Raw genomic sequence first — 11,437 nt, forward strand, 5'->3', positions numbered from 1 at the left:
AAATATATTTCGTTGTAGGGAACAAGAAATCTCCAACAACAAAAAAAACATTCGCTAAAAATATATTCAGAATTGCTTCATACATTTTGACTAAATACTACGGTTTACTATTAACATACATTACATAAATACAAACCATTTTGATAACGATCCAAATTAAAACATATTGAGTCATTTATTAAGGTCATGTTTCAGGGTGTGCATTTATTGCCCCGTACAAGGGTACAGAGCACCTCAACAAAATTATTAAGCGCAAGCCGAGCGAGGTGCTCTCTCCACCGGCCGAGGAGAGAAGGCTGACCCGGTGTTTGGCTTGAAGCTGGGGGTGGGATTTCCCGATCTTTTCTGTCATTGGTTAATATTTTATTCTGTTGACATGTTTTCTTACTGCTAATGCTTCCGACACCTTCTAGTCCACCCCCCTATTCTCGTTCTTGGCCGGAGCTGTCAAAACCACGCCTATAGAGGCTTGCAATTGGTCCAGAAAGCGTAAAATCAGCAATCAAGGGGGCCTGGTTCATTAGTGTTGGGATCGGAGCAGGAAGGACATGTGAGATAGTCACAGTTTTACAGTGAACAAGGCAAGATCTAACCATTTAAACTCCGCGTCCGTGTAGAATGATTGCTCTCGCCGGCGCATCTCCGTTGCAAGAGTGATTTTATTCTTCTGGAAGCGCGTTCGGGAGGAAAACGGAAACCCCGAATTTGCTTTCAAAGCGCGCATGCAGTCCCCTTGACTGATATTCTTATTACTGGACTTCTCGGAGGCTTCAGCCGCTGGAGTATTAGAAGCAGCAACTCATTTCTCTAACGCCTTTTTTCTCTGAGAAACGTCTCTGTAACGCGTCCCTTACTGCATTTGGCATCGCGATACTTTCGTTCTATTCTACTTCTCCTAATTTTAGTAGAATCGCTCAGTAATCTGGAGACGTGGTATTTTCTTGCGGGGATCAACATAACTGCATATGATCATTTCACCTCGATTTTTGGATGCACCGATGAGAGATCCAGTTTTCACAGGGACTGGCATGGCTTATCACCCTTTCCACGCTCACCGGCCGGCCGACTTCCCCATGTCAGCCTTCCTAGCGGCCGCTCAACCTTCTTTCTTCCCGGCGCTCACGCTGCCTCCCGGGGCTCTCACCAAGCCAATCCCGGACCATACTCTTGCCGGGGCCGCGGAAGCGGGGCTCCACCCGGCACTGAGTCATCATCACCAGGCTGCTCATCTGCGTACTCTTAAGAGCTTGGAGCCGGAGGAAGAAGTCGAAGACGACCCAAAAGTCACACTGGAAGCTAAGGATCTGTGGGACCAGTTTCACAAACTTGGAACCGAAATGGTGATCACCAAATCTGGAAGGTAAGGAGAGGTTTTAAATATTCCTCCTTTTTTTTCGCTGTAATTTTCAAAAAGCATCCGTCGTTGTACTTTTATTGCGATAATTATATTTAGTTGTATTAGTCTATGTATTTATGTCTGTGTCTTCGATCCAAATGTCTACGATGCAGAAAACCCAGTATCTAAACATATATAGAAAAATTAAATAAATGAAATGCAAAAATAGTCAAATACATTTTATTGTTGGATTTTAATGTATATCTATAAATTGCCTTCACCTCTTGGAAGAATTGATTAACCATAATATAAAATACCCTATTATTTTTCTCAGACAAATTGCAACATTGTTTATTTAAATTGGCACAGATGTTATTAACTCCCAATTTTGACAGAAGCGAATATAACCGGTTGTCTATTGTCAGGAATATTGGAATGAAGGATTCTTGAGGGAAAAGTTGCTCGAAGCATTTGGATGCTCAAAGACAGATTATTTTGCCCATGTTTTCCTGTGGGTATAGAGGAAGACTACAAAGATTTTTTAAAGGGTGGGAAAAAACTCCAGGAATTTAGTCTACAGAACCAGTATATGGATCAAACTGTGCATTCTGTCATGACAGTTAAGCTTCTGGTTTTTGTAAACAGGTTGTCTCTTTAAAAAGTAGATTGTGATTTAAATGATGGTGCAATGTCATAAATATTCTTCAAAGATTACTCTGCGAGTAGTAGACGCATGAAGAAGTACGGATGTGTGCGTGCATACTTTTATATGCAAATACAAAAGTCGGGCAAATAAATGTACATTTGTCGAATATTTTTCTCTGCAGTTAAAATCTTTAATCACATGTTAATGTAGAGACACCAGAATTCAGCATAATGTGTTAAGGTTTTTTAAAAGCATAATGTACTCGCTAAAAAACAAATTTCATTTAAATTGCTTTCACATGAAAATGTGCTGCGCTTTTAGTCTTACACAGAAAATATAAAGCGAGTAAACATTGTGGTCTGTGGTATCCGTGCCCTGCAGTTAATACGGCTGCTTTATTTCAACAAAATATACCGACATTTAAAATGTTATTGTACAGCAAGAGCGCCTTTTTAGCTGAATTTTCAGCTTTGTGACTGTGTGTGTATTGCTGTTGAGAATACACGGCTCATTCTGTTCTTGTCTCTTTGTAGGAGAATGTTTCCTCCTTTTAAAGTACGAATAAATGGTCTCGATAAAAAAGCGAAGTATATCTTGCTGATGGACATCGTCGCTGCGGACGACTGCCGCTACAAGTTCCATAATTCTCGTTGGATGGTAGCGGGGAAGGCCGACCCGGAGATGCCCAAGAGAATGTACATTCACCCGGACAGTCCGGCTACGGGAGAGCAGTGGATGGCAAAGCCTGTTGCTTTTCATAAACTCAAGCTGACCAACAATATCTCGGACAAGCATGGATTTGTGAGTAGCCTATTCGGCGTAGCAGGCAATTATGAGCCTTTGTCTCGACGTCATGTACTCCGTTCATTATGTTATTGCGTTTATAACAGTGGAATCAATAGTGGAGCGGACCAAGTACAGCATTATTAATCGGATATTGCGAGATACACTCACAGAATACGATTCCAGTTCGCATCTGGCAGAACCCGAGTCAGTACGTTTGGTGTACTGGGATGCTATATTTTTCCAGTGCGGGCTATAAGAACTTAATCTAATAGCGGTAAAGTGAAATTCTGTACATATTTCTACATTATGACATATGTATTCTACAGCAATCTCGTATTAATAATAATAATAATAATAATAATAATAATAATAATAATAGTCAGAATGCATTTTCATTTATTTGAATTGTGAACATTTTCGAGAATGTTGTGCTATAACATTTCATTTTTTTGTTATAACGTTTAAAAACTTAATATTAGTATTTTAAACTAGTACTCCTGTCACATCAGGTGATGGATATTTGTATATTTTAGATTAGGTTCGTGTTTTTTCAGTGTTCCCTTCACTGGCCCGAAGATATTAGCTGGTGTGTGCTTTTGCGAAATACCTTGTCAATAAGGTCCTTTTTCTTCGTACATGAAGTGGCCGAAATCAGGGTAGAGATAGGAGGCGTACTCGGAGGATTATACTGTAGGATGTCAACTCTCAGATTTTCTACACTGACACAACACCCTCGAGTATTCACTGGGTCAGTCAGTGGGCTATAATTTGTATTCTTGGCGCGAAAGTAATATGACAGTGTCATTAAAATCAAAAGATGAGCATGCAGCGCCACACAACATTAAAATCCTTTCAAACCGATGCGCAAACTGGCTGCAAATGCCGTATTTACATGAGGCGCGACCATTTGCAATTTGCTGCGGACAATCTTTTAAAGTATATTGGTTTCAGTGATCAGTTCGCCAAAGTGACATCCTTTCAAATGCACCCCAAAAAATTGTTTATTCGCTGGTGTCTGCGTTTATTATCATAAGCAAAACATTATATTGAGAAATTTATTGTATATTGTTTCAGTGCAAGCGAAAGCGCGATGTATACGTTGATAATGCTTATTCCTAGAAAAAACCGATAACAAAGCTGTCGTTTCAAGAAGTTATATTTGAAACTATCTCGCATATAAATATACAATTTTGGTTACATTTTTTTAGTGGAAACGGCATTAATTAATACATTTTAAGAGTATTTATATGTAGCTAATTTGCTGACCTATTACTAACCGATGCGGAAAGGAAATATTATCACGAGATTTTTGCATTATTAGGCTACCTATGCTATCCATTATATAATATATTAATAGGCCGCTATGATCTGCTTAAATAGCTGAACTGTTGAACACTAGGAACAGCAGAAGTAATTGTAGTGATTGTCGTATACATTTGCATGATTATTGCCAAATGTAAAGCAAGTTATTTTCTCTTCTCCCATCAGACTATTCTTAATTCAATGCATAAGTACCAGCCCAGGTTTCATATTGTGAGAGCGAACGACATTCTGAAGCTACCGTACAGTACTTTCCGAACCTACGTGTTCCCGGAGACTGATTTTATTGCAGTCACTGCCTACCAGAATGACAAGGTACGTATCGCATGTAATCAATATCACATAGGCACATTAGAACATATATTGCTCGCCGTCATTTGTGTATGTTTTTTCATTTTAGTTTTTTTTAAGGTTGCGTGAAACGCTTAAGCAAGTTTCAAAATTGCGCTGGTTGGGTCAGCTGACCCGACAGACGGTGTCCCTGGGTTTCACTGCCAAGAGAACATTCTATTTTATTTACATTTTTTGAGTTTGCCGGCGTCGTTTCAGAACTTATTCCGCTGTAAAGAATACTTTGTCTCACCTATAACTTGATGTATTTCCTCGGCTGGACTTTTAAATGCTTTTAGGGGTGACATATTTCATAATGGGGGGAGGTGGTGATTTGCTTTGAGTATAAATCCTGTAACTACAAAGTAAAAACTTAAACACGTGTAAAATATAATTCCTGTCAAAGTACAAGAACAGAGCTTTTTGTTGTTTCAGCGACAAAAGGAAAATGTCTGTGTATTAAGTTTCAAAGGGGCACATCTCGACGTAATGTCAAACACAATAGCTGAAGGGAAAAATCTCTATTGGTCTATCTGTGCGTATTGTCACGACTATTATCACAATGTGCATACTTGGGTGTTGTCCATACCTCGATTTTCATGCACGTTCACTGGGCAAGTAATTGTGGTAGCATTATCAGTCTTGTTACGCAACGCCACTTTACTTGGTGCAGGTGATATTTACTAGATTTAGCTGAGATGTAGATAATTCCTATATTAGTGTGGTAGTATTTATTTTTGTTCCACCTCTAATTCTCTCCCATTCACCGCCACCCCTCCCTGCTGATGCTAATTGGCGCCCGTGTCCGAGGGGCCTGGTGGGCCTGTTGGTGTCGTAAAGTTTATGGCAGAGAGTCACAATCGATTAGAAGGCACTTGGGCCTGCCAGAATGTCCGCGAGCTACACGCACTGCATAATCGGAGCGTGTCAGTTCCTGAGCGCGTGGCAAATGCGCGCGACTGAGTAGTCAATTCATAGATTCCTTAATAATTCTGCACGCGCGGAGGAAAGAAGATGCGAGCACGCTGAATAAGATGAACAAGTTTAGTGAAATGCATATCGGGCATAATTGTATTATGTGTACTGCTTTTATACACGAAATGTTAAAACGTTGCAGCTTTATCCAGTATCACGACGAGCGGCTCACGAAAAGCTGGTTGTATCATTCAAACAAAGTGTCTTAAAGCGCATAATTAAAAATTGATAGGTCTTAGGTGAGTCTAGTCTCCACTCATTTCTACTACTCTCTACTTTCTCTCTCTCCCTCCATTTCTTCCTGAAGAGAATAGAGATAGAACCAACGCAGCAATGTTTAGTCTCTGAATTTCCTCCTGGGGGCGATGAAAATAACTTCCCATCATTAAGAATCCATTAATAATGCAAACGGTGCCGTGGAATAATTTGTAATGAAACACTGAGTGTGTTAACGGGGTAGACTATGTGCACTAGAATAACGCAAATAATGATGTTCACATGACCCTGGCACGGGTCACGAGGCGACACATGCTGACAAAGCGCGCTCTCAGTCGAGAACTTAATGAAACGAAACATTCACCAACATAATGGCTATTACTTACTGGAGATGTCGTCCTTAAATAAATAAAATATATGCGTTTTTCACGGCATTTGCGACAGAAACAAGTGACGTGCTGCTTTTATCAAACGGAATAAAATGAATTCTGCTGCAGAATCGAAACACATTTTAATGGTAACGTAATTTCTGCTCACTTTCTCTAGATCACGCAGCTGAAAATTGATAATAACCCTTTTGCCAAAGGGTTCAGAGACACAGGAAATGGACGTCGGGAAAAGAGGTAAAGCGGCCATTATACAGTTTTCGTGGCATTATAAAAAAAATAAGAAAGCAATCTTCCCTGGAGATAATTTGGGGTATTAAAATATAATTTATCTCGGATTTCGACACGTCCTTAAATAATTGTTTAAAAATATCTTTATTGTTACAGGAAGCAACTAACCCTACCTTCCCTACGGATGTACGAGGATCAGTGCAAGGTGGACAGAGATGCTGGAGACTCGGATGCCTCCTCTAGCGAGCCCACGGCCGGAAGGGATGCTGTGCACTCGCCACTTGGACCCGTGTCCAGCCCCCTTCGCTTCAGCCGAGCCAGCCGAGGTATCTGTGACCCACACAAAGTACAGTTCCAAATCATTATTGGGTCTCGGCCATTATTTTGTTTCATATCCAGCTTTTTTTTTTATTCAGAACGACAGGTGGATATTTCACTTGAGCCATTAAGTATAGCCTACATTTCCCGGTGGCACGACATTTGTGCCACTTGTGCGTTAGAAAGATTTTCTTCTGGAAAAAAACAAAACACGACTATTTAGCTAGTAGCCTAGTGCTACTAACAAATACATAAAAGTATACACGAATACGACTTAAAAGTCTGCTTGTATCACACGATTCAAAATAAAGCAAATTCAAATAAGACACAAATAGTTTCAAGCATAGAAGCGTAGCCTGCTAAAAACTTCTGTGGTCTCCACATTCTCCGTATCAGGTTGCGTGCCTAACCGCTTGTAAACTATTGTATTGCAAAGTTATCTATGCAGTGCCGCGGAATTATTAAAGGAGTCCGATGGAATATTTTCTTTAAAAAAAGATCCGTTAAAGAATGGAATATGCTAGTCCTTTAATAAATACAGCAGTGCTGCAAGAGCGGAAGTGCCTCTATAATAAGATGTGAGGTGTACAGGTAAATCCTATGAGCGCGCGCTGCTATAATATGGGGAAGATTAGCGCTTCTGCCTTGACAGCTGTACCGCGCGCCGAAAAGTTTCGCCCATTCATAAAGAAGGTCTTAAGCTTAATAAGATCTCTATACGTTTTAGCCATCACGACTTTAGAAGGGAACTGATGAACCTAGTCGGAAATAAATAATGATATAGACTTACATCTTTTTTTATGTTAGCGTCGAATATGTATGCAAGCTTAAAATATTTACATTTAAAATTACACGGTTGTGTTATTCAACTTGTAAATGCTACATAAATGTGAGATTCGCCTAAACCTATAAATCGAATATTTCCCCCCACATAACAGCTTTCCCTAATTGGCGAAGTTACATAGTCACCCACATTAAATAAGTAAAAGTTAGGTCTATATATGCTAATTCTCCCGAGTATACCGCTGGCTGACGCGTAGGAAGGAAATGATTACAAAAAAGGCACGCTAACAGTAAATCATGACTGCGCACTTAAAATAATCACTCTCGCGGTTTTTATGTGTGGGTGTGATTTAGCATTTTTATCCACTACTTTGTATTCACCTCGATGATTTTTTTTCGCAGTTAGAAATGTTTATATTATGTGTTTCAATGATTGATATGACTACAGTCTTTAGTTACCAATGATGCCTTGCAGAAAATATGCATTTGTATATAATTTGCTTTTCTACTTTTGTCAGACGAGAAAGTCCTCACAGACAGTGAGCAGGAACTTGACCAACAAGAAGAGCGTTGCGCTGGGGCGAGCAGCCCCGGTCCTGAGCCCCCATCTCCTTTCAGCCCCAGATGTGAGGAAAGGGTGAAAGAGAGGCCTAGTCCAGACAAGAAGGACGAATACCCCGAGTCAAGGAAACAAAACGACTCCGTATTCAGTATCAGAAATCTCGAAAAAGACAAGTCGGAGAACAGGCACCGGAAAGAAGCAGAATCTTCCAAGAAAGATGGGGATTGTAGCAACTTGGGAGGGAGCAAAGATGGCTTTTCTCCCCTGATGGTGCAAACGGAGAGTCCCTCACACTTCAGCGCTAGCCATTTGCAGAGCCTGGCTCTCTCGGGTTTGCACAGTCAGCAGTTTTTTAACCCTTTGAACACCGGACAGCCACTGTTTATCCACCCCGGACAGTTCGCAATGGCCCCCGGCGCGTTCTCTGCCATGGGAATGGGGCATCTATTAGCCTCTGTATCCGGAGCAAGCGGCTTGGACAACGGAAGTCTCACTGGCCAGGGGTCGGCGAGCACCCCAAATCCATTCCCCTTCCATCTTTCACAGCACATGCTTGCCTCTCAGGTAAACGGACTCTTTATTCTCTCTGCATATGGCCTGATTGATCTTAATGTTTGCATCCCTAGTTTAACTATATAAATCATTAATAAAACGAAAAAAAAAAAAAACAAATACGCGCACCGTGTACAATTTAAAATAACAGTTTGCATTATTGTAGCACTTAACGCTTTTGTAAGTATTTGACACTTGTTTCCTTTCCTGAATTGAATATATATGGCAGTATTATATCATGGGATGTTCCCTGACGTAAAGAGCACAGACCGAACGACCTAGTTCAAAAACAGCAAAGCATTTTCTTTTTTGGCTACTGAGCCAAAGCCTTGTATTTTTAGAAGCTGATTTATTAGCGCACGCGCCAAACGCCATTTACCGTTGTGTGGAAGTAGATGTAAAGACGTTTTTTTTTCGAATTCATTTGCTTGTAAATGTTCGGGAACTTTTGCACTCAAAATAATTTCGTTTATAAGAGTTAATGATTATTTTTCAGAAGGAATTAGTCAGTAACTAACATGCAGCCCCTTTGTCCCTTGGTTAATAAACAGTAGTTATAAGGGTTAAAATTGTATTTTTGATTTCGCTTCCATACACACACACGCGCACACACACACACACACACACACACACACACACACATACATGTATATCAGTTCATGTAAATATTTGACCAGCGTTAATTAAAGCTTTAAGAGAATATCCTTTTACACCTTATCGAGTGAAATATTGACTGCCTTAAACCAATAATCGTGTCTAAAGGCTGCCTGGGCGCGCGTGACAGGTGAGACGATCAGCAGTCCCTTCAGCACGTGCTAACTTGCTCACAGTCTGCGGAAATATGCGTGAATGAGTCCGACTGATCCCTGTTATGGAGCGCATATATGCTGTAGTAGTTATTGTTCTAATCAGCTTTTGTTTTGTAAATTTAGTCCTTAATATATTTTTTAAACCTCGTTGCAGGGTATCCCAATGCCGACCTTCGGTGGCTTGTTCCCGTATCCGTACACCTACATGGCAGCAGCGGCTGCAGCGGCATCTGCGCTCCCCACTAGCACCGCTGCTACGTCACTCTCCAGGAATCCATTCCTCAGCAGCTCCCGACCCAGGCTGCGATTCAATCCCTACCAGATTCCGGTGTCTATTCCCCAAAGCACAAATCTGCTCACCACTGGATTGCCAAGCAGTCTAAACCAAGGATCAGAGTCCTCAAAATCGGGCAGCAGGGAGGCAAGCCCCGTTCCCGAGCACCACAACCACAAGGCCGGGCCAAGCCAGCGAACCGGGTCCCCTAAGTCATCGTTGAAGGAATCCATCAATGAACTGCAGAACATTCAGAGACTGGTCAGCGGCTTGGAAAACCAGAAGGAAACTTCCCCATCCAGAGATTCCCCAAAGTCATAAATGGGATTCTCAAATCCTATCCATGACTTGGCTTGAAATACAGAGGTCAATAGGAACTGATTTTGTACAGCACATAACATTTCGCTTGGATAATTGGAATGGCCGACAGGAGTCGCGGGCATCACTATAAACGATTTTAAAGGGGTACGCTTTCGGGAAGGTAAAACAAAAAGCATCGCAATATTCTTCAAATGGACAACCAAAAGGACGTATTCGGCTCCTAAAACCTTGGTGGTTTTAAGTGGCTAAAACTTGAACCGATAGTAACGTGTGATTTCAAAGAAACCTGTAAAAAACACTTAAAAAATTAATGGAAAACAACCAACTATGTTGCTGTCAAGGGAGTCGACAGAAGTGACAACGTCAGTGTATTAAATACTAGATATTAGATATTCTTCAGGGTAATAATGCGTTTTTCATGATGCAATGCGTGAATGAGTATGTATGTTCATTTGGTCCCCTGACGCACCGGAAATCCACGGGGGCAGTATGCCTGGGGGGCGGGTAGACTAAAAATGAGGTGAGCTACATCCAAAAAGTAAAAATGTATTTCAAAAGGGATGGAAAGACGGCAGCGTTCCGTCATGAAGGGCTTTCTTAGCTGTGGCAGAGATCGCTTTTAATAAATGACGGACAAGTTTATCTGAACTATTTATGTAATTAGAAGAAAAATGATTCTGTAAATAAGCTATGAGGATCCCAAAATAAGAAAATTGGTATTAATTTATTCAAAGCTGTACATTGGCGTGTATATAATATTTAGAGTTTAACTCATTCCTTTTCCCATTTTACATGAACATATATTGTAAATTAAAACTATTTAGCGCTTGTTGGTTTGAAACAGAAGATGTTTCTATCTGTGATGCATTGCTGTTTATCCTGCCTGTGACACGTGAAGGAAACGTGCCATCTTTACATCGCTGACTACACTAATCATAATGAAGAGAGCTCCTGAATTATCACTACCTGATAATAAACAACGGGACATGCAAAGGTAGGAAAACCTCAGGTTTTTTCACTCCAGCACAGAAGAGATTTATTACATTCCTCTTCAAAATGGGCGCTATGTATTTAAATTGAAAGCGTATCTCGTTATGCTGGTTATTCGGGTAAATTCAAATATTTCTTTTTTGTTGAATTCTCTCACAATTTCAATAAAAAAATTAATGTGTTAAACGATTGTTTGTATTATTCAAAGGTTGATATAAATCTAGAAAAAATCTGCATGTTCTAATGTATATGAAAAAACGAGACAGTTTGGAGGTTTTGGCGCTGCCCACGCGTTAGATTACCATTCGGTAGGGCATACAGCGCCCCCTGCAGTCACAATGCTTGTCGTCCGCTGATCATTCTTTTAAATAATAATCACGATTTCAGTTATGGAAAGATACCGGTATATTTTCTTGTCATGTACTCTGCTATGGTGTGATATGGAGTCTGTATTTTCGAAAGAAAAATAAACGAGACTATCAGAATTCAACGGAATATAAGCAGCATGCAGGGTAATTTAAAGACTGAATTGGAAGTCTAGAATCTTATATATAGACAAGTTTCGGAGAATACACGTTTAAGTAAATATGAACCTTAGCAGG

General features: G+C 40.4%; 1 protein-coding gene across 1 annotated transcript; it reads left to right on the forward strand.

Moving 5' to 3' along the window:
- The first annotated feature begins 322 nt into the window (after positions 1-322).
- Positions 323-11,021, forward strand: tbx2b (T-box transcription factor 2b). Its single transcript, XM_049001550.1, has 7 exons — positions 323-1,360; positions 2,516-2,783; positions 4,257-4,403; positions 6,156-6,232; positions 6,383-6,552; positions 7,846-8,453; positions 9,405-11,021. Exons 1-7 carry the CDS (start codon positions 966-968, stop codon positions 9,843-9,845), a joined length of 2,106 nt encoding a protein of 701 aa, XP_048857507.1. The 5' UTR covers positions 323-965; the 3' UTR covers positions 9,846-11,021.
- The last annotated feature ends 416 nt before the right edge of the window (positions 11,022-11,437 follow it).

The sequence above is a fragment of the Brienomyrus brachyistius genome, unplaced genomic scaffold, assembly GCF_023856365.1.
Source record: "Brienomyrus brachyistius isolate T26 unplaced genomic scaffold, BBRACH_0.4 scaffold59, whole genome shotgun sequence".
Classification (NCBI taxonomy): Eukaryota; Metazoa; Chordata; class Actinopteri; order Osteoglossiformes; family Mormyridae; genus Brienomyrus; species Brienomyrus brachyistius.

Excerpts from the sequence above, each read along its gene's own strand:
- tbx2b (XM_049001550.1), top strand. The coding sequence starts at position 966 with ATGATCATTTCACCTCGATTTTTGGATGCACCGATGAGAGATCCAGTT. Across the intron at positions 1,361-2,515 it reads GTGATCACCAAATCTGGAAG|GAGAATGTTTCCTCCTTTTA; the intron begins GTAAGGAGAGGT and ends GTCTCTTTGTAG. Across the intron at positions 8,454-9,404 it reads AGCACATGCTTGCCTCTCAG|GGTATCCCAATGCCGACCTT; the intron begins GTAAACGGACTC and ends ACCTCGTTGCAG.